Below are 24230 nucleotides of genomic sequence, written 5' to 3' on the forward strand. Positions count from 1 at the left end.
GACGGAGGAGGTGTGGCCACGGAAGGGGTTCCATATTGGCTGGGGCCCTAAACAAGGAACGTGATTGGAAATGCTCGCGCATCTTTACCACAGAGTTCAATCTGTTTGAAAGGTAACCAACCACCTGGTGTTGGGGGCAGGGAACCCCACGCACTATGGAGATTATCTTTCAAAGATTCAAAAAGGAACAAGGAAATGCAAATCTTTCTTAGGACACCTGCCCCTAAGCAGAGCTCAGAGCCAGAGGAAGGCTTGGGGCATCCTCCCAATCAGCGTGTCCTCCTGCGCCCTCCTCTCCTTTCTCTGTGTCCTTGGTGATGGTGGAGTTTGCTGAGACCCTCACCTGGCACAGGCTCCCTGCCTGCAGCTCTCTGTGTGAAGACTGGGTAATAGCACAGAGTTCCTCTGTTCTGCTTATTCCTAATTGTCTCCTCACATCCGGTTAGCTAAACTAGTTCAAAACACCCTCCCCTCCCTCAAACAACATCAGCATCATCAACAACAAACCCCTCAGGACACCTATCCTTGAACCCACAGATGAAAAGAACAAAGAGAAATTGCCTTTCCACTCAGGTAACAGAACAGAGCCTGAGGGAGAGGGCGGGTCCTACAGAGGCTGCTTTCATTGGCTCCCGTTCTCCAAATGAGGTCTTTGCACCAGTCCATTCACCCTGTTAGATTACAGAACTCTTCTTATGCTAGACCAGTCCAGATATGCCTAGGTAAGTGTGTTCCTCAACTAATCGGTTCTCTGCACATCCTTCGAAGGCCAAGAATTAGCTAAGTCAAAATTTCCCATGGGTCAGGGTTCCTCTTCTTTGGCTCAGGTGACATGTTGGACTGGATACTTTTATGTTGTGGGGGACAGTCCTGTGTGGCCTCCACCTGCTCTAAAAGAGTCACCCCTCTTCCCCTGATGGGACATCCCAACATGTCTGTAGACACTGCTGAACGCCTGCTGTTAAGAGCTGGATTTTCATCTAAGTGTAAAACTTTCAAGGGTCTACACTTGTAAGCCATTTTCCTGTGTGGGTGAATGTTTGTTCCATCATCAGCACACCTGCTGTCCTGCTCCCTGAACCAGGAATGTCCTCTGTCACAGGCTTGTTAGGACGATGTTTGAAAACTGCACAGCTATTTTAAATGACATTTTGTTACACAAAGCCAAGCGAGAGACACAAACACTGAAGAGACATCGAGTCCCATTGCACAGGTTCCTTCACTTTGGTCCTGACTCTGGTCAGCGTGTTGGCAGTTCTGTTGCCCGCCCATCCTCCTTCCATGGGCACAGGGACACATCGGGGCTATGCCCAACAGAGTTCTTTTTGCTAACCAGCAAGCCTGGAGTAGGGATCACCATGCAGGGGATCTGGGGAGCAGAGGCCATGGTCTGGTCGCCTCTGAGAAACCACTTAGGACACTGAGATGAGTGCAGGGCTGGGAAAGGCTAATGAATCCAGAGATGTGAACCTGATGGCAGCTTGGGTTTCGGTCCACAGCACCAACTTGTCCCAGGGACTGAAAGTTTCCTTGGCTTCCGTTTCCTCTTATGTTAATGAACAGTTTTATCAGAGGCACATCCAACTCTGAAAGTCTAAGTTTCTAAGAATACAATGCAGAAAATGTCACTGCCACCCACCCCACAATCCTTCTCCTTTCTAAATTAATCATTTCCTCTATTTCTACCTCAAATGATGTTGACTATTCTCAACAGACTGCAAAAACCGCAGTGAATGTCAAATTCCTTCCAAAGGAAAGGATTGATTCTGTGGTTAGAGGTAAAGACCTTATTGTGTGTGTGTGTGTGTGTGTGTGTGTGTGTGTGTGTGTGTGTGTGTGTAAAACATCTCTGTGGGTAACTCATATTCTATTTTCAAAAAATAAATTCACCTAAGTTTATTGGAAAGTATGGTGAAAGACAGAAAATACCAGTCCCACGGTACATATGAAGTCACTGGCGTATTTATAACCCCTGATTCCAGCTGAGAGGTCATCTGACTCTATACCCTATGTAGGTATTTTCCACATATCATTTCCTTCTTCCGGACATGCTTTGTAAACACGTGTTGGTTGCTTCTTTAAACACAAAGGAATAACATGGCAACTGGTACTGAGGGAGAGGCATGCTGGTCCAAGCAATGAAGCAGACCAAACCATCTGCAGCACCAGGCTCAACATTTGACTGAGAATTCAAATATTAATTGCTTTATGCAAATGGCAGTAACACCGGCCACACTTGCTTTTCAATCACAAGGAGTTTCACAAAAAGTCCAGCTTCCTGTGTATACTGGGTGAAATGATCTGGTGTCTGCAGGCCCACAGCAGGGGCATTTAAGTACAAGGGTTATAGTTACTAAGCTCAATGATCCCAAGCTTGCAGGCATGAGGGATTAAATAGAAGGGGGAAAGAATCACAGGAGGAAACACAGAGATGAGATGGTCTCCATCTTGGACCTCAGTCTGTCTGTAAAGAGCTTCAGGCAAGCTGACAGCAATATGATTACAAGACACCAAAGCACTATGGGTACACCGAGGACTGCCTGATTATACAGAGGCACTGAGAACAAAAGCACCCAAGGATGTTCACACCTTAACTCATAGAACAAGCAAATGTGTTACCTGAGTGGGAGAATGCATTCGTCACTGCGTTTTTACCCAGCTTGCTGTACACAGGGAGACTTTCCTGGGTTACCCACATGGTTCTAGTGTAATAACAGGTCCTTCCGAGTGAAAAGGGAAGAGGCTAAAGAGGAAAGTGATAAACAGTGGAGAAGGACCCAACCCTGCCTGCTGTCTCTGAAGAGGGGCCATGAACTAGGAATGTAAGCAGCCCAGGGAATCCGGGAAGAAGACCTAGATGTTAGGAAGGGATTCTTCTCTACTCCCGGGGAAGGACAAAGTCACAGGATACCTTGATTTTAGTCACCGAGATAAGTGTTGGAGGCCCATCCCACAGAACAGTAAAATCATAAGTTTACCATGTTTTAAATTGCAAAGCTTATGGTAATTCATTACCCGAGTGACAGTAGTTACTTTTGAAACTCTCAATACCTTTGGGTCCTGTCTATGTGAGGCACCCGCACCTACTTATTCTTTGTCCCACTAGTCTCAAAAGCCACTGGTCATTTGCACTGGGTTAGAATTAAGGAGACTGTTTGCATAAGGACCCAAGGAATGGCACAAATGACCCTTAGATCATTTATCGAACAGATGAATTGGTGATGAGCTTCTTGTATGGAATGGTACACATTTGGCCTTCAGGATTAAAGATGGCCTCTATAGGCTGTGGATGTGCAAGGCTGAACCCCACATTTTCACTCTGGTTCTATCAGAATCCAGCTGAAGAGATCTGGTGGGTTCTGCACCGTGCTATACCTTACCCACACTGTTTTCCAACAGGATTGAAATCGCCATGCCATGCTTTTGAAATTCTTTTCAAGTTCATCTCCTTAGACCGGGGAAGGGCAAGGTGATGGGGACCATTTTTTCCCCTACAGGATTAATCATTTGAAACAGCGGTCATGTGAGTTTCTACTCCACAGGATATTTAAGGAAGGACAGGAAAATGTGCTAACAGATAGGAATGTGAGTCATCTTATTTTGGAAGCAAATGAGGGGTGAAGTGCAGCTTCCCCCACTCTTCACCCATCTCCCCCTCGTCCCAAGGAGCCCGGCCTTGGATCAGAGCAAATGTGCAGAAGAGACCATCCCAGAACCAAAGCAAACAGAAACCAACTCAGAGGGCCTTTCGCTGCTTCCCTGCCTCAGGGTCCACAAATGAGAACCAACTATTACATGAACACACATTTAGAAAAATACCTCCACAGAGGGAAAAGAGAGGAATTATCAATGTTTCAGGCAAAATAAACCAGCCAGCCAACCAACCTGAATGCAGTAATAACAATAACAAAAGAAGTGCTTTTTTTTTTTCCTTACCTAAAGCTTTCTTTCCTTTGGAAGAAAAAAATGGCCTCCCGCTAATATGCTGCAAACAGCATTCCCTTAAGATTATCGATACACGGATTATTTTGCTTTGTGGCAATGCGCAGTAGATCCATAGGGAGAAAATTTTACAACTTCTCAAGTTATAAAAATAACACATTTACCTGTTCTGCCTGGGTTGATGTAAACTCTAAACAGAATACTATTTTAAGAGAAACATGGTTTTATAATTTGCTAGTATTCCCAAAAGCTCTGTTTACAACGATTGACTTTCCAATGCTCACTTAAATCAGTTATAGGAAGATTACAGTACTCAGTTAATAATAAAAATACAATCCTTTGATAGAACTAGAATCAGAACGAAAACTTGTTAACAAAGAAAATATATTTTTCAAACTAAAGAAAGCATCATACTAAGAGAAACAGTGGAGTGTCCCTTTCCAAATGTCTTTTACTCACACATTTATTAATAACCTGTGTGTGAGATGAATAATTTGAGAAATGGCACAAGAGTATTTGTCCTTTAAAGTCAAGGAGATAAGCTAGACACTTATCACAAAGAGCCTCCGATACTTTGACTTCTGAGGATCCAGTTAATAAATCAAAACAAGCCAATGATAAAACAGATTGACTGAAAAAACCAAAATTTATACTTTACAGAGTTATAGAGATCATATCTATATCCAAAAATCAATCATGAACCTAAAAAAGATAATTTATTTTGGTTCTTTTTCTTTTCTTTTTTTTAAACATTTATTATGTGTAAGTACATTGTAGCTGTCTTCAGACACACCAGAAGAGGGCATCAGATCTCATTACAGATGGTTATGAGCCACCATGTGATTTGAGCTCAGGACCTTAGGAAGAGCAGTCAGTGCTCTTAACCGCTGAGCCATCTCTCCAGCCCCAAAAGATAATTTTTTTAAGTCAAGTTATAAAATAGACTTAAGATACTAAATCAGAAAATATAATGGGAAGAACAATCCTGTTGATAATGTATGGTGGTTTGAATAAAAATGGCCGCCATGGACTCAAGTGTTTGAATGCTTGATCACTGGCATGATGGCCTTGTTGGTGGAGGTGTGTTACTAGGGGTGGGCTTTGAGGTTTCAGAAGTTCAAGCTAGGCCTAGTGGCTCAGTCTTCCTTCTTGTTGCCTGCTGATCCCAGTGTAGAACTCCTTGGTCCTTCTCTAGCACCATGTCTGTGTGCTGCCATGCTTCCTGCCACGATGCTAATGGGCTAACCCTTTGAAACTGTAAGCCAGCCCCAATTAAATATTTTTCTTTGAAGGAGTTGCCATGGCAATGGTGCTTCTTCACAGCAAGAGAAACCCAAACTAAGACATAATAGAAAAAAATTTCCCCAAACATTAACAGACAAGAAAATCCCTCACAGGTTATAGAGAACGATATTTATCTAAAAATAACACACAAAATCAGTAAAGAAAAAATTTCACTGAGGTGGATAAAAAACTGTAATTGTACAGACATTCCATCATTGAAAGAAAAGGTAAAATAAGTTAAAATGTTCTTTCTCCCTACAGTACATGTAATACAACTTTAACAAAAACCAAACCATAAACAAAAAAACAAAACAAACAAACAAAAAACCCAAAACCGGTTAGATTTAGCTCAGTGGTAGAGCGCTGTTGCCTAGGAAGCAAGGCCCTGGGTTCAGTCCCCAGCTCAAAAAAAAAAGAACCAAAAAAAAAAAAAAAGAAAAAAAAAACCCAAAACCACAGTATTTGTAGACTGATCATCTTATTTTGAAGTTAAGTTAGAGGAATGAATATAAAAACATCTTTAGAAAAACATTAAAAATTAGGTAACGCCGTGAGAAGTATGCCTTACAGATTATATTAAAACAAGGCATTACTAGAAGTAAAATTAAAAGTGGGAGTGGAAATAGAGCCTCGAGGATGCAACCACGCATGCAACCATGCATGCAGCATGTCTGACTTTATGAAAGTTTTGATGAAGACTTGGCTAGAAAGCAGTGCAAGAGAGATGGGGAGAAAGAGTGGAGGACTGGCCAGTGTTTTCATCACAGGAAGTGACAATGTATGACACAGTCCTCACTTGATTATCAGCACAGCACAGTGCTTACAAGCAACACATTTCATTCTATATCCACAAACTGATACATTTCTTTCCATTAGTTGGAAGTAAAATATGGATTTTTTCAGTAGAAAAGGGTAACAGAATTAAAAGTCTAATTTCAAGCCAGAACGATATTTGCAACAAAAATGCAATGCATTTGTAAGTAGAACTTAGCAATAAAATAACAGTGGTATTCATGAGTAATTCTCAAAACGATACAAAGTCAGTACAAATTATCTGAAAAAACCATCAATTGTTATGAGCAAGAAAAGCAAGTATAAACATAAATACTTAATGAAGGCATTTCAACCTCTCTAACAGGCTAAGCTACATAGAACTAAAACATGGTGGGTGTGGTGGAGCTTACTTTCAATCCCAGCACTCAAGAGGCAGACGCAGGAGGATCTTTGTGAGTTAAAGCCCAGCGTGGTCTACATACCAAGTTCCAGGACAACTAAGGCTTCCTAGAAAGACCCGGTCTTACAGGAACAATCTCAAAAGCAGAGCGCAGTGCTAGTGAGGAGGGCGGATGCCGGCAATCCTTAATCAGCCGGATGGACTCCACAGTGGGATAGCGGTTCAAAGGGTAAGTTTTAATTGTGTTCACTTGGTTTCCTGAGGCCCAGGACCTTGTGCCCACGTCTCTTTCTCTGCTTAACCCGGAATATAGGGGCGGGGTCTGGAAAGCTGGAACGTCCTGGACCACCTGGGTGCCCAGTGCTTCGGGGGTCTGGTGCCGTTGTGTATCCATTCCCTCTATTGGGCAGCCTCTGAGGTTGTGTATGAGCTCATAGGATGCAGCTTTTGTGACTCAGTGTCACCCCACCTGGGTAGGGTTAGTATTGCTGTGAGGAAACACCTTAACCAAAAACAACTTGGGGAGGAAGTCAGGACAGGAACTCACACAGGGCAGGAACCTGGAGGCAGGAGCTGATGCAGAGGCCATGGAGGGGTGCTGCTTACTGGTCTGTTCTTCATGGTTTGCTCAGTTTACTTCCTTATAGCACCCGGGACCACTAATCAGGGGTCTCCCCCACCCCCATTGGACTCTCCCCTATCAATTACTAATTAAGAAAATGCCCTGTAGGCTTCTCTGCAACCACATCTTATGGAGACATTTTTTTCCAATTGAGGTTCCCACTTCTCAAATGCTTCCAGCCTGTGTCAAGCTGACATGAAACTATCCAGCACAGTGCGCGTGCCGGGATAAGCTTTTGGATGATCTAGTTGTCTTTGGGTCACCCATGCTTCCATAAGTAACCCCTCACTCACACACTTATACAGTTAATCCTGCCTCCCCCCAAGCCCCCAAAAAACCTCTCACTGGTTCACTAAATTAGACTTCGGTAGAACTGTTTTTCTAGCTGACTGTTAATGACCCATATGGGGTGAATACAAGTGTGCTCACAGCTCTCCAGGAAAAGTCACACGAATGCTGAGTCTAAACTTAGGTGAGAGAGCAGGAGGGGTGTGGATGCCTGTAATTGCTCTTGCTTTCGGGGAGAGCCTTGGCTTACATTCTTCCTTGGTTAGACATGACACCTCAGGCTAGAGGGCTGAGGCTCTGTTAGTGCAGCTGAGGCCAGGGCCAGCCTTGTGAGCCAGCCAGTGTGTTCTCCGGGCAAGGACTCAGGGAACCGAGAGAAGTCACACACTGCTCTGCCTTGTGTGATTACTAATCTCCTGGGAAGAGACCTTTCCTTGGGTAGGGAAGTCGGGAGCTTTGGCATACTCTGAGGTTTCTTCTCACACATCCATGAACACACACGAGACAATTCAAGACCCATACAGTTCCCCCAAACCCCAACATTTAAAAAACAGCAGTGTGCTAAGATAATACTTGTCCGGAAATAAATGAATGAATAAAAAAGCTCAGAGATAAACATCAACACAGACTGAGCTGGCATGCCCTAAAGTCCAAAAGGAAATGGAAACTTCTGACATTTTTATTACGTTGTATACTTCCTGGGGGAAAAGTTTCTTTTTATGAGGCTGACTCTCGGGAGACTCACATTTTGATTTGGCTCTCTAGTTTGGCCACACTGCTTTAGAGTCTTGTTTTGCATCAGAAACCCGAAGGTTAAGTCTGATCTTAGTTTTCATCCCAAATGAATATGCTACCAAACAGATGGAATTAGGGAGATGGTGGAACTGATTGGCCTCTGTTTCAATAATCAATAAATGATCAATGTTTAAGCAATCAATAAGCTAAACATGAACACGCAATCTGGAAGGGAGGACTTGCTGTTTGCCTTGCTTAGTTCCCCCATCATTTCCTTTAAACCGCATGCAAAGCAACACTGGGCACTGCCTGCCCCTGAACCCACCCATGGGGCTCTCTTTAACCACACACCCTCAGCCAATGGACTCTGGGTCCTTAGAAAGGACAGCATCTGTTTTGCCAGGAGAATTCCATTGTTCCAAGAAGAGCTGATGGGCCCTGTGCAGGCAGAGATGGAGGGCAAGGAAGGAAAGGCTCTTGAAGCCCACTAGAATTTCCTACTGAATGTGAAAGACGTCAGAGAACTCTGTCCCTTTCTGGATGTGGCTTTTTAAACAGTGTCATTCATGCACAAAAAGACTTCTTTTTGACAGTTTTCTAATGCTTTTTGAAAATAAACTGTTCCCTTCATACTCAAGAATACAGATTGCCATAGATAAAAAACAGGGTCTTAGTCTCTTCCGAATTCCAAATTTCGATCAGGGAGCTAGGATAGGGAGGGAGACAGTCATCTTTGTGCAGTCTCAAAGGACTGAATTCACACTTCATCAGTCCCCAGCAGCCCCTGCTCTCCTGAGGTCTAAATTACCCCTGGAAACAAGTGGGGACTCCATTCAGAACAATAGCAATTGAAGATTCGTAGAAGCAAGCATCAGTCACTCGGTGTTCCTTCCTACCGTCTTAGATTTAATATTCAAGCCGTACTACAGTAGTGGTATACTCACATTAAATGTCCTGCACGAGATTAAGCTCCTGGGAGTTGCGAGGGGTTACAGACAGAAGAGTGGGCCCAAGAATAGGTGTTCTACCTCCTGCCACCACTGTCTCGCTATAGAACAAGCTGCAGGTTTGCACTCTACCCTTTCCCGTGCTTCTGTGAGTCTTTGCTCTTTCACTTCACAAGGGTGTCAATCAAGGTGCTGGGCTGGAGAACTGGACTGCTAACCAATCCCATGTCTTGACTGGCAACATCAAGGCTGGGGAAGGGGGAGCCTTTCATTAGGTTAACATCTAGAAAGAATGGATCCTTAAGAGACAGAGCTAGAATATGTTTTAAAGCTTTGGATTTTGAAGCACTTAAGGATGCTTAGCCTATATCTCTCTGTAGCGGGAGTTCCTCTGAAGCAATACTGAAACAAGAACATTTTTGCCACGAAGCCTCTCTTCATCCTGTAGACCTACAATTTGATGAATTGTAGCTGAACTTGTTAACTGTCCCATGGGTTCCCAATTCACATTTTCAACCTCTTACTTGGTTCTTCTCTTCAAACTCTCATTGGCGTTACCCAACCAACATGTCCAAGTTTAGAGGATGTCACTGTCCCTAGACCCCCTTCTCCATCTCTACCAGTGGTACGATCTAAGAACACCATGGAATTATCAATTAGTTCCTGTTTTAGTTCAGGCTACTCGTTCTTAATGTAACTCTGGTGACATTCTGGACCGATGTGCTGAAGCGTTGTTCTGTGGACTTCCGGAGGTGTCAGAGAAACCCTGTCATCGGATGCCAGTGGCAACCCTCTCCCTAGCTGCCACAACTTTGTCTGCTGACCCTGTGCGGACAAAACTGGCTCCAGCTGGGAACTTCTCTTGCTTGAAGTCTCCACCACACCAGTTCCAGTTTAGTTCTGGAATCTACCTGGCTGCTTCCTGCCTCCAGGCTTGGCAAATGCCATCCTCTCTGACAAGTGTTCTCTCTCCACTCCTCTCGGCTGCTTCATTCTCACATCTGTGACCGCAGGCCCCATGTCAGCTCCTTAGAGGAGTTCCCTGAATGTCCTGCCTCGACAGCAGCATTCACGCCCCCTTTATTCTTATCACATCTCTGTAATTATTAAAGTGGCTAGTTTATTTCATTAACCTTATTTTTTCTGGCCTACCTTTTATCAAAACAATGACAGCATTATTTAGGGTGACGATTCTTGCTTTCTTTGGCCTCTGTTTTTAACTTTAAGGCACAGCACTAGGCCAAGCTAAATAAATATTTGTCAACTGATTAATCAAATGCTCTATACTCCAGGCCCAGGCCACACCCACACTGAATGACAAGGTCACACTATAAACACATACCTCAGGGAAATTAGGAGATTAGGCCATTTACATTTCGGTTCTCTGTGGGCAAGTGTTCCTGCACCACAAGGAGGCTTCTGTCCTTCCTGGATGAGAGGTCATGGAGTGGGGGTGAGAGCAGTACTGCTCCCCTCAGGGAACAAGGTGACAAGACCTGAGGGAAGCCCCATTTCCCTTGAATGGAACCTACACTGTGTCTGGGGGTGGCTGAGAGTTGGAATTGGGCAGAGAAAAGAGAAAAGAAAAAAGAAAAAGAAAGAAGATTCATAAATGACAAAAAAAAAATCTAAATTTTCAGGTGTCCACAGGGAGACATTTTCTTCCTCCTCTTTTTCACCTCCCTCTCCTCCTCTCTCTCTCTCTCTCTCTCTCTCTCTCTCTCTCTCTCTCTCTCTCTCTCTCTCTCTCTCTCTCTCTCTCTCTCTGTCTCCTTCCCCCTCTCTCCCTCCCCCCTCTATTTCTCCATTGTCTCACTGTGTAGCTTTGGCTGGCCTGGAACTCAGTATGTAGAGTAGGTCACAGAAATTCGAGGTAGTGCCACCTTACCCAGCCCCCTCCTTTATGATGTGCTGAATGTCTCAAAGACCATCACTTCACCACAGAGGACTAAACATACTCTCTTCTCTTTTTCAGTATAATAAAAGTCTCTGATACAGGACCAACAGATGGTGGGCTGTATTCACCAGAAAGGTTCACTTGGGAAGCCTTGATTCCCCCAGGGGAACTTTTGAAGCAGTCACTCTCCTGCCCAGGGCTTCCTCTATCTGATCTGTGTCTGCTCTAAGCAGATTAATAGGAAGCATTACCCCACCCCACCCTATCAGACTTACTTGCTGTCAGCTCACCAGGTTCTCAATGGCGATTTCCTCCTAGTTTTCTCATTCATACTATTTCTCATCTGCCAGATAGACCTCACTCCTCACTCAATCCCGAGCGAGCACCACCCCCAAGAAAACACTGAATCAGTCACTTTATTTCTCCGTCTCTCTTTAGCACTTTGCACAGTGTCCTCAAACTGTTTATTTCTCATTTAAAAATTACTATTTTATAGGAAAAGGTATCCTCTAGGCTGTAGTTTGGATTCTGTATGAAGGTAAGAATTAGGACTTGTAGACCATTGAAGTGGGGAAAATGTTTTTCTATAATTGCTCAGTAATATTAATGTCTTTTTCCCAATTCAAAATTGCCAGGATTATTTGAGGCACTTGTTTCTGTTATCACGGTGGAATAATTCAAAATGACCACACACACACACACACACACACACACACACACACACACACACACACACACACAGTATCCACCTCCTCTGAGACAGGGTCCCACTCAAAGGACCATGCTGGCCTTGAACTTGCTTTGCTCCTGCCTCAGCTTCCCATGTAAGCTTTTAAAGGTGTGCATCACCACATATGGCTGAGAATGGCCGTCCTAATGTCACTGGCAGCACCACTGTCTGGTGTTCAGACCTTAGTGGAGGGGGTGTGGCAATCTCTGGACACAGATAGGGGTAGACACATGGCCCTATTCTGTCACTTGATCTCTCTGTATCAAGTTTTTCTCATTTGTAAAATGGGAGCAAAGGCACAGCTGTCCCTTTTCATAGAGAGTTGGTTCTAGGATCCCCATAGAAATTCAAGTCTATAGATGCTATCAAGTTCCTTGTATTAACAAGGTGCTATATGTGAATATTACCTACATCCAACATCCATTCTTCTGTACACTCTAACCATCTCCGCAATACTGAGAACAAAAATACCAATCACTACTGCACTGTATGGTTTAGGGGCCAGGGGAGAGATATCTGCACATTTCGGTACACATTAAGTATTTCTCCCTAAAGATTTCCAGTGCATGGTTGACTGAGTTCATGGACTTCTAAAAACTTTCTGTTTCTCATGAAAACAGAAATCCAGGCACATTTCCTCACTGGGATCTTTAAAAGTTACATCGTGTGCATGTGTGTGTCAAAAGACAGTTTTCAGGAACCACTTCTCTTCTTATACGATTTGGGTCCCAGATTTGGCGGCAACCAAATAACACACTGAGTTATTTCACTGACACCCTCACTGGGTTACTATGAAGATAAAATAAATAGTTCTAAACTACTTTATGTATGAGGCATAAAGCGAACACTTAATGCTAGTCCTCTCATCAGCTTATCTTTTGGAATTGAATCTCACTATAATATGCTTTAATTTGTCAAATAAATAGGGTTTGGGGTAGCATAAACCAAATGGAACTCCAAAAAAATTATTCCACCAGCCAATATTCCCCTCCACAGCCAATTCTAAATAAGTACACCATGGTGGCTTTATTAAGTACTTTTAAGACTAAAATTTTATGTCTCTGGTCTTCTTTTTTTCAGAATCCAGAACTCTAGCATTTGAAATCTGGATCTTTTCCTATGTGACCCCTAAAATCTGGATATTTTTATGTACAGATAAAGCACAGGGAGGTCATGATAAAGAGAGATAAGCCATGGGCCTCGTGACAAGGAGATCTGCTGCTCAGACGAGGACCCTCTGGTCCCATGATGCAGAAGGCAGGTTATCACCTTATATTCAGTCTTTGCGTTAGAAAACAAAGTAGCATTGCTCACCGTGATCGGGAACAACAGCTCGAATGGAGTCTGGACCCAGGAACAGAAAGAAACATCCCAAACCCTGTCCTAATATCAAACACAGCTACCTGTGGTGTCTGTTCCCTAAAACAGGTATGAACATATTACATGGGCATCTCCTACAGGGGGATAGTTTAGGGACACCCATGTAATGGCTACTGAAATTGGGGATCAACGATGGAGCACGGTGGTTGCAAGGCCGGAGATGGAGCACACCCAACCACTCCAGGGCCCCCTCCAATGTGAATGCAGAAAGTGGCTATCTTTCGGTGACCCATTTGGAGAAACAGACTGACAAGATGGCTTGCTTCCCCACTGGGCTCTGTCTGAAGCTGCTGATTCACTTGCTCAATGATATGTGACATCTCGCTGAAAGGAATAAAGGAATATTTGAAAACATGTATTACAGAAGCTGAGATGTCTGGAGTGGGGTATGTACCATGCGGGGAGGGAGATAACGGTTTATCATTATAAATGCTTGTAAATCTGACATGATTATTCAATCACACCCCATTTCCTTGTTGCTTGAGTTTAAGATCCCAGTGGCAGTCTATTATTATAGCTCATCTTTGCATCTCATTTCCTAAGCCACTGCTGTGGGCAAGGACAGTTTCTAGTTCCCACAATCGCCACTCCTCATCCCATGCCCAGGTTGACTGCAGCTGGCTTCGGGATGCTTGGCAATCGGTTCTATGAGTCTAGGGCTGAGGGTGGCAGTCGCATGACCTCCTTGCTGTTCCTACGGATGAATGTAGAAATCCCAGTGGAGGGAATCTTACTCTCATTAACACATACTGTGGCTTCACTCCCTAGCATTCTACTTCACCCAGTCATGCCCACATCTGTCAATTCATTTGATCCTTACGGCACCGTGATAACAGCCGGAACACGTATCTAGTATACTTCATGTATGGAGACAATGAAGACACTGATCAATTGAAGAATAAATGCTCAGAATTACAGATTAACATCGTCAGAGAAGAACTCAAATCCACTCTCCTCCTCCAAGGTTTGGTTAGGCCAGGGACCTCCAGTCTCAGTACTAGTAACATTTAGGTGATGCTTTGATAGGTCTTTCCTGTGTGTTGCAAGACAGTGTCCTTAGCCTCTCTCTCCGTGTAAGCTAAGAGGACTATCTCTTAAGCTTCGAGAACCAAAACATGTCTTCAGATCTTAAATGTTCTCCACACAAGACAGTTTCTGGTTGAGTAGTTTTCACGTTAGGATAAAATAAGAGCCATGTTTTTCAAAAGGCCACACGGGCCCTCTGCCTAGAGGCCAATGTACTTGCTATTCATGACAACTGATGCCCGATACACATACACAGGTGTCTAGGCTAAGCCGAAGAGGGCGGCCCCCCCAGGACAGGACATAAGTTTGCTAATTTTAGGGAAGTGGCTCTAACTTCAAGGGAAAGGGAGAGTGGTCAGGGCATCCAGTTTTTGAGTAATATATTCCTATGAATGCAAACTAAGTATGCACGAACAGATACACACAGATGTGTGTCCCTCCAATCTGGGATCACCACTCCAGAGTTTAGGGAGACTACGAAAGGGGGGTTATGTGTAAACAAGTGCTTCGATGGAATCAGAGTGTCTCTGGGTCATCACTTTACTCACGTTTCAAAAGTAATAAAAGCCACCTGCTCTTGTAAATGTGGCAAGGGTCAGGCATCGCTGCTCCCGCCTCATTGCTGCCTCTCAACCTTGGTCTGAGAAGTTTCTTTTCACAGTGGGCAGTAATCAATGTGGACGATCATCAGCTGTCAATGCGCTGATGAATGAGAGTGGACTGCTCAGCCCTAAATGGGATATGTATGTCCACACGCACACGTGCACACACACACACACACACACACACACACACACACACACACACGCACGCGCACACACCCTGCTTCTGTCTTCAAGACTGAGAAAAGGGGAAAGACTGTAGAGCTGGAGAGTGGAGGAGGCTCTGGGACAGTCTTCTGTCCAGGACACGGCTATCGCTCCCGTGAACTCACAGTCTCTGTGGTTATTGGCGAGGACAGACCTGAACGACCTGGAGCTGTCAACATTCCATCATGGCTGGAGGAACGGCATGTGAGGCTCCCACTTCTTCTGGAGGAGCTAGCCATTGGCAGTTAACAGTTGTCGGGGAGGGAAGAGTGTGGCCCACCATGCAGGAAATAACCCCGCACCTATGCACAGGCGAGCGATCCTATTTAATAGGCTATTTTGTTTTAAAGCCATGAAATTAGAAAGGTGTTAGGAAGAAGGATTGCAGCTGCAGCAGGAAAGGGGTAAGAAAAGGGATTGGGGGAGGTTAACACAATCAAGTACATTGTATACACGTAAAAACTGTCGGTCCATAAAATGATTTTTAAACTCAAGACTAACAATTGCATCAATAAAAAAATGCAGTTCCTCAGACACCCCAGCCATTCAATAACCTCACAAATCTTACTGCCACGGACTTAGGGCAGATTATTGAACACCTCCACCGTTCCAGAAAGTTCTGTTGGACAACACTAACCTGGAACATGAGGTTCGAACCCTTGACACCATGGTGCACCTGAGGCTGACAGAATCAACCCTACACTACTACCAGCTATGTGCCTCGGACGCTGACACTTGGCCGAGTTCAAGTTAGCCTTTCCTGTCCTTCCGGCAAGCCACCCTCATCCACGTGTGAGTCACGCTCATCAGATGCCCCATCAGATGCCCCATCATGTAGACAAGTAAGCGAATTAGAAGGCACAATCACTAAAGGAGCAACAGAAAGCAGATAAACAACAGGAGAGTTTTACCCCAGCAAAATCCTCTCTCAGTTTAGAAGCTCCGAGAGCCGGGAAGACGACATTGAGCTTCCAGCTACTTGGGACTTGTGATGATTTAAACACTTGTGATGTCTGCCAATTGTATGTATGTATGTATGTATGTATGTATGTATGTATGTATGTATGTATGCATTCATGTGTCACATGGGGCTACATTTTTTCTCCCAAATAAACCGTACAGTCTGGGGAAGCAGAGACATGGTCTCGAAGGCATTTCTTCTCTCCTTCACGTTTTTTCTATCAAGAATGTGTCGGTGTTTACAAACTGTTGCAGTTTGCAGCTGAGAAAAGTTCCATTGGCCTGCTCTTTTGCTCAGAGTGAACTTACAAACTTACTTATGAATTAACTGATGATTAACACCTTGGAAGATTTCACATCGGGATCTGTATTTCTGTTCCCTACAAAACAAACGAGAGTACAGAGAGGCTGGGGTCCACATTCACGCACAGCTCTGTGAGCAGCAGCTCAGTGCCATCCACCCCCAAAGGAAGGCAGGTATCCTCATGATGGCTCCCATAGTTATAGCAAAATCTGTTTCCTGCTTGGCTCCTGTAGGCTTTTGTGTTTACAACTCTAGCGGAAGACATTCAGCAAATTAACTGAGAGTGGAAATCCTAGACTCTGTAAACAGAGAGGCAGCCATTAATGCTCGCCCTAATGGGCACCGTGTTTGTTTTACATAGCTAAAACCCAGCTCGCTTTAGCCTTCAGTTGAAGACATTAACCTTATGGGCTTATGTTTAGTTCCTCCCGGCCTTGCCAAGAATTGATAATAGATTAGAGAGATGGGCGACTGGAAGAACCAAAAGCAGCCGGCTTGGCACTCATGTGTAAGTGAGCAAGACAAGGAGAGCAGAGAGTTCATAAACGCTGACTGCTCCCTAAACCCTGGAAACCATTACACGGAAGAAGCTGGAGGTTGCCAGCTGCTGCCCACCTAACCTGGAGCCCCGTACAGAAAGCCCAAAGCAACCGGTTAACAGGAATCCACAGCGGCTTCCTCTCTCACCACCTTATAAGAGGCTACTGAGCCCTAGAGTTGCTTTCTGTGCCTCACTTCTCCCAGTCAACTGAAACTCCCAAAGGAGTCTTTCTTGTTGCTGGCGGTGGATGGGGGAGGGAGACGTCTTTAACCTGGGTTGTTTTCCATCATAATAAACAGTAGATCACCAAGTCTCTTTACTAAACAGATCCATCTCCCATCATCAGCGCTTCAGAACGAGGAAGAAAACCTCACTTAAAGGCACGTCTAGTGGAATGCAAGGGTAGCCTCGATGTCTTCCTAGAGCCAGGATGGGGTTAGCAGGCATGATTTCCAACATTCGTGCACATTGATAGAGTATAACTTTATGTTTTCATGACGTGTTCCCTGTGTGCTATGCACCACCAATACCACATGGATTAAGGGCTAATCTCTGCATCTCTGATATCCTTTTGAATAATCAGATCGTCAAAAGATTCCTATATTATTGTGTTTCTTAAGACATTTTTGGTGTGTTTGTGTGTGTGTGTGTGTGTGTGTGTGTGTGTGTGTGTGTGTTGGACTTTTAAACTTTCTTTTGTCTCTTTCTATAAGAATTATCACAGCACCTGAGTTTTTAATTTTTGTAAGGTCCTGAACTTCACTGGATCAAATATCCACTGACTGTAATTCCTTCAGCTGTGCTACAGTTTGGACCAGGAACCCTGGGTAAACGCCAGTGTGTGGTGATCACGTTCTTTCTACTGGGTTCATATGATGAAGGATTTCAGCTCAGAATCTTGGCGTACTTTGATGCTGACTGAGGACACTGCTGGAAGCTAACGTGAAGTACTGATAGGTTGGTGTCTCCGCACGGTTCCTATGTGTACTGGATAAAGAAAAACAACCAATTTTCTACCCGAGTCTAAGGTTAAAGAACTGTCATTACTACCTTCGGCTGGATTACAAAGTTTATAAGACCTGATAGTCTGAAATTCTATTTTTGTTGCTTGTTTGTATATTTTGTTTGCCAAGACAGTTTCTCTGTATGGCCCTGGCTGTCCTGGAACTTTCTCCGTAGACCAGGCTGACTTCGAACTCAAAGATCCACCTGCTTCTGCAAGGAGTTAAAGGCACGTGCCACCACCACTGCCCGGCCATTGTGGAATTCTTTAGTCTTCATCCCGACCCATCTTTTTCCTGAGCACATCATCATCGGAGACAGCAATCTCCGTGTTTACATTTCTAGATTTCTCTGAGTAGAAAAGAAGAGTTTAAAAGATCTACAGGAAAAGGACAGTTAGGAAAGCAACATTTCACATGACTCATGACCCGAATAGACAGACGTGTGGAGAAAGTTCTCACTAGCTGTTCATCAGAGAATAGCAAGTAGAAATGAAAACTGGGATATAATAAATCTACAATACACAAGCATCTCAGAGCCCAAAAGAGGAGGAGGCAAGAACTTTTAAAAGCTGTAATGTATAAAGTTAACTTAGAAGAAGGGGACAGTGCTGCTGAGGGTCACATTTTAGTCAATAACAATGTTAACATTAGCTTGGTTGGCTAAGAGCCAAAAATATATCAAATCGAAACACTGGTAAGATACACTGGGAAGCCCAGAAAAAGAGGTCTGTATGAAATGGAATGAAGGCATGAAATTTTAGACGACTCAAAAAGGCACAGGTGACAGCGATTCGTGCTTATCACTTTTTTTTTTTTTTTTTTTTTTTTTCGGAGCTGGGGACCGAACCCAGGGCCTTTATGCTTCCTAGGTAAGCGCTCACCGCTGAGCCTAAATCCCCAGCCCCCACTCTTTAAAATAAAAATTTAAGACTTAGTACATTGCAGTACATCAGTTAAAAGATTCATATGCTAGACCCAGGATATCATATACCACTGAGAATCTCCTTCCTATAAACATTCAAAATAAAGGCAGAAAAATAACTCTCTCCCCTCACATGTCTACACACGGTAACTGGGATGTCTCTCAAAGACAGCCATGTGCTAGTCTTTTGACCTCTTAAATATGTTAGGTTATAGGGCAACCAAGAGTTTAGGCTAGTGAACATTAAGGTTTCTGATCAACTAACTTTAAAATTAAAAAAATCATTTTGCATTATCTAGGAGGGTAATTCACTGGTCCCTTGCCCTTTTAGAAGGGTATGCCCTTCCAACCTTACCCTGACAACCATTGCTGGCTTTGAGACAGAAGGAAGTGTGAGAGTGGAGACTTGGGGACTCTAGAACTGGGTAGAACAAGCCCTCGAGTCCTTCCCTAACTGTTCTGGAAGGAATGGAGCTCTGTGGATACCAGTCAGACCCCTGCCAGAGTTCTGACCCTTACAACCATGCGGTGATACATTTTGTCATTTAAACAATCAAGGTTCTACTCATTCAGTAGAGCTGTGAGAGAAAGGAAGACGGTTAACAACTGCTTCAGAGGAAGGAAAGGCCTAAAATTTTCAATCTGGCAACAGCAGAACAATGCTAAAAACTCACCTTTTTGTAGGTTTTTTCTTCGTTTTGTTTTCCAGGTACGGCGTCTCCATTTTCAGCAGTTGACGACATCTGCGAAGGAGAGATATTTCCATGTGAAGTCTGACTGGTCATCTCTAGTGCAGCATATTAATAATGCGGATAAAGAGCAAAATATATTTTATACAGTTTTGTTGTTGTCACTGCTATTGATTTAGGGGAGCAGAGGAAAAAGAAAATTCAAGAGTTCTTATTGGGAGTACGCTCACCTCTAAACCTGAAGAAAGACACCGTAGAAGGCCTAGACCCTTATCATGTGGATAGCGTCTTGTTACAAGCTATTTAAAATGCATTTTTGGCTCAGTTGTAAGGGCTGTAAAAATATCTGGAAAGTACCAAAATTATGAACCAGAACACACACACACACACACACACACACACACACACACACACACACCACTCTTAATAGTACTTTCCTCCAGCAACTCCATGATTCACATTTTAGCACATTCTTATATATCTTTTTTTTTCTTTTTTCAGAGCTGGGGACCGAACCCAGGGCCTTGCGCTTGCTTATGTATCTTTTGACATCTGCATTTTTGATATGAAAAATGATGATACCATCTTTGTGTTTTCAATAAACATTGATATAATAAGGACATGCCCCTTTTATGATTAAAAAAATCCTCAGTGGCAAAAGAATATTTTCTTTTAGATGCCAGGAGACATCCCTGTGTGAATCCAGCTGTGTGTCCGTCCTTTAGTTAATGATGCTCTTACTGATGGAGAGTTGAGGTGGCCCAAACAGTTTGCTCCTGCAATTAATACAACAATTATCCGTGCTTCTGTCTTTGTCCAGTGTTAACATGGCAATTCCTGCAATGACTAAGTTACACTGGAGTCCTAACACTTTAAAGCCCTTACTAACATCAGCAAACTGCCTTCCCAAAAGGCTATGCCCACTCATAGCCATATCAGGACTGAGTGGAAGCTTGGCTCACTGAGCAACAATAGCTACTATACTTCGATAATTCGTCAGGTCAAATAAGGCCCCTCCTCATTTACTGAGGATTAAATTTTCCTCTTGCCACTGCTAGCCCTTTGTCTGTTTTCTTTTGAGTTTCTCATACTTTTGCTAACCTACCTTTTAGGGTCTTAGTATTTTAATTATTGATTTTAAAGCCTGTAACTGTTAGTAGTATTAGTAATTTCCTTGTTAATCCTAAATTTTTAGACTATTACTTCATCACTAAGCACATTATTAGTATTTTCCATGCCATGGTGTGCCTTTTAATCTGTTTAAAACTTGCGACGCAGAGAGGTTTTAGTTTTACTAACTCAAAAAGAGTTATTAATTTTGTGATTTTTTTTAAATGCTCTTAAGATAAAATATTTTTTCTCAGTGAGAGACAGTAGATGTTCAAACATGTACTTGTAATCACTTTTCAATAGACATTCATTTTAAAAGCATTCAACTTCAAAGTCATTAAAAAATGTAAAGCCAGTTACTTTTGTGATGAATAAGGTACCTGCCTGCATCAACAGCAAGCTACAATATTTCAGGATCTTTAAAAAGTTATGAAAAATTTTCATGTATCATATCTTGGTCACACTCTTTCCTCCTTCATTAACACCTCCCAGATCTTCCTTATCTCCCTACCCACCCAACTTCATGTCTGCCCCCTCAAAAAATTATGAAAAAAACACACAAAATAAATAAATAAATAATAAAAAAACCAAACCAAAATGTGCACCAGCAAACCAAACCAGACCAAACCAGACCCCACATCTGAGTTGTGTTGGCCAGCTACCTCTGGGCTTGGGGCCTGCTCTGGAGTGTGGTTGATATATTCAATGAGACGTCATGAGATAAAACCAGTATCCACTTTCTGAGTAGGAATCAACTGCAAATAGCTTCTTGGTTGGAGGTGGGATTTTGTGTACGATTCTTCCGTCAGTATTGAGATTCAGTCCAGTTTGAACCTGTGGTGGTCTTAGGTGTGTCTTTGTGATTCTGATATGTACCAACCCCATTGGGTCCGGAAGATGCTGTCTTCTGAGAGTCATCCCCCACCTCTAGCTCTTAAAATCTTTCTGCCTCTTTCTTTTTGACAGATCCCTGAGCTCTGAGGGGAGAGGTTTGGTGAGGACTTATGATCTAAGGTTGAGGCTCCAAAATCTCTCACTTCTGCACACTGCTCAGTTTGGGATTCTTTGCTAATTATCGTCCACTCGAGAGCACTACAGGATCTTAAATTACAGGAAAGGTATTTAATGCCACCGGGAGAGAGAGATCTTCTGACTTTCCTACAAGCCTTTGAGTCCTGGACTCTTAACAAGTTCAATATCTGTGGTACCAAAGACTTTGCCAGCTGTGTCCCTACACCGGAATTGAAGCACTGATGTGTGCACAACATGACTAAACTAAGGACTTAGATGAGCCCACCTCACCGGGTCAACTGCTGTCATAATCAACCCCCTCTTACCCTCTAAAAACATCTGCTTTATTGGTTTAAAGAAGAACTGACTTTTTTCTAGTTTTCTTAGAATAATACTTTTATGGGTTCTAAAGAAAATGCTAGGAAGATTAAAATGCTTGTAAGACTTAAGAATATCAGCTCAGGATAAAAAGCTCAACATAGTCAAGAGACTGAGGCCCTTCCTGAAGAATGACACTTGAGTAGCTACATTTCTCAGACTCCCCAGCTTTGAAGATGGAAACATGTCAACAGTCGCTCTGTGGAGAGTTAAGGACCAACCTCTGGGAAATGGTCTAATTGGCATGAATGAAGGGCAGTTAGCAGACTCTAAAAGTATTTTCCATTACATTGTAAATCACTCCTGACTTGCCAGTAGGAAGGAGGTGAAAAGCACAAAGCAGATAGAGGAGAGCCATGGTAGTGATAGCAGGGAGGCGTGGGAGGGGGGATTCATTGTTGACAGTGCTTCTCTGCCTACCCTGGGGTCCTATTAGAAAAGAGATCACTAATCAATATTTATTGATATCCCAACTTCATCACCCCTAAAGGGTCACCTGAGTTCAAAGTGGTTATTTTCTTTCTTTTAAAATATTTGAGATTTCACATATTCATAGAATGATGTTTGACAAAACACCATGCTATCAAACAGGGATACCCAAGTCAATGAAGTGAATGAAATGGTTGGGGACAGGCTCTTAGCTTCTTGTTCTGTTGCTGGGCTAGAGTCCTATGACAAAAGCCACTTAAGGGAGAAAGGTCTTAATTTAGTTCAAACGACAGTCTGTCACCATGGGGAATCGAGGCCCAGGTGCCTGAAGCCACTACTCTGTGTCTATAGCAAGCAGGGAAAGCAGTGGCCTACCTGCCTGTGCTTAGCTTGATTTTATACAGCCCAGAAGAACCATTACTCAGGGACTGTGGAAAATCTCACTTCCCACCCGGTCATTGCCATCAAGATGATCCCCCACAGGCTGGTCCTGAGGCCAGTCTCCCTGGCGACTCTAGACCTCCCAAGTTGACAGCAGTAGCACTACCCCAGTAAACTACAAAGAACTATTAAAGAGGGCATGGTGGGGGTTTCTCTCTGTCCTAGGCTTGATAGGTTTCAGTGGGTACAACACACCCTTGCAAGTGTGTAAACCAAAACAGGCATAGATAACCACATTATAATGGAACCATCTCTACGAAGAGAGGAGGGAAGTGATCCCGAGCAGTACTGGTGATCGACTGCCTAAAGACGAAACTGCAAATGCACGGAGCACTCCTAGTACTATTTTGCTGTATTCTCTGAGTATTCTTTTAAAATTAGGGGAGAATTTGAAGGTGATTAAAAATTAACCGTGCCCCGTAGTTCATGGCATTTTCCACCCCCACCATGCTTTCTCTCTCCACACAGACAGACATTCAAAAACTTTCCACGTCCTGCTTGCTTGCTGTGTGTTTGAAATTTGATACGGTCAAAGGTAAACGTCATGAACTAGGTAGGTCAATAAAGATACAGAAAGATTAAGGCCTCCATAGAGCATCTGTCAGAATTAACTAGGGATACAGAAAACATCTTCTTACCTTTGTAAGTAAAGTGGCAAGTCATCTGTAGTTGGTGGTGACGGGTGGCCTGCTCATCGTTGACACTGCTTTTGTGCCCCCAGGTTCCTGTTAGAGAAGAGATCACTGGTCAATATTTAGTGATATCCACACTTCCTTTTTCCCAAAGGATCAGACGTGGTTCTCAGGTTGAGTAGCAAGGTAAAGGAAGGGGTATGCATAAAGGATCCATACCCTGGGTAGCAAGAGAATAAACCACAGGACCCAATGTGTACTAAATACATTGTAGCATCCAGTTTAACTTGGAAGTCCCTACTTGTTACAACAAAGGAGGTGCTCTGCTTCCAGATCAGAGTCTCCAACAGATAAAGGCAGCCACTCAAACCACAGAGGCCACACTGGATATTCCCCTGTCAGTTTTCAGAGGGGATCCTTTTCTTTCTTTCTTTTTTTTTTTTGTTTTGTTTTTCTTTTTTTCGGAGCTGGGGACCGAACCCAGGGCCTTGCGCTTGCTAGGGAAGCGCTCTACCATTGAGCTAAATCCCCAACCCCGGGGATCCTTTTCTTAACAAGTAAATCATCTTTCAGCATTAGTTCTATGACCAATCTACTGATTTCTCTCAGAGTCGCTTAGATGACACACTGCAAACAGTGCCTCCACAGACGTTTGGCTCTCACTGCACTTAGCATTGAGGTGGTTATCAGCTCATTGTAACATTTCCCTTTTCAGGACGAGCTACCATGTATGCCAGGACAGTATGTTACCATACAACTACACCCCTAAACCCTTTTACTGTATGTCCGGGCAAGACCTGGCTAAGTTTTCCAAGTAGCCTTGAACTTGCAATAATACTTAGCTTCCTGAGTATCTGGAACTGCAGGCCCATGTCACCATGCCTGGATCATATTCACTTTTAAAATTGTAGATGGGTATGAAGTTAAAAATAAACCAGGTCTTACACATATATCCCCTAGAGATAATCAGTGTCA

General features: G+C 43.5%; 1 protein-coding gene across 1 annotated transcript in view; it reads right to left on the reverse strand.

Moving 5' to 3' along the window:
- The window catches only part of Pip5k1b (phosphatidylinositol-4-phosphate 5-kinase type 1 beta), a 274296-nt gene that overhangs the window by 140550 nt on the left and 109516 nt on the right, over window positions 1–24230 (reverse strand). The window contains exons 2-3 of the mRNA XM_032891738.1: window positions 23262–23348; window positions 19240–19308 (exon numbers count right to left, since the gene is read on the reverse strand). Coding sequence (XP_032747629.1) covers window positions 19240–19308 — 69 coding nt within the window. The 5' untranslated portion in view covers window positions 23262–23348. The remainder of the gene's footprint in view (window positions 1–19239; window positions 19309–23261; window positions 23349–24230) is intronic.

This window comes from Rattus rattus, chromosome 2 (genome assembly GCF_011064425.1).
Source record: "Rattus rattus isolate New Zealand chromosome 2, Rrattus_CSIRO_v1, whole genome shotgun sequence".
NCBI classification, from domain to species: domain Eukaryota; kingdom Metazoa; phylum Chordata; class Mammalia; order Rodentia; family Muridae; genus Rattus; species Rattus rattus.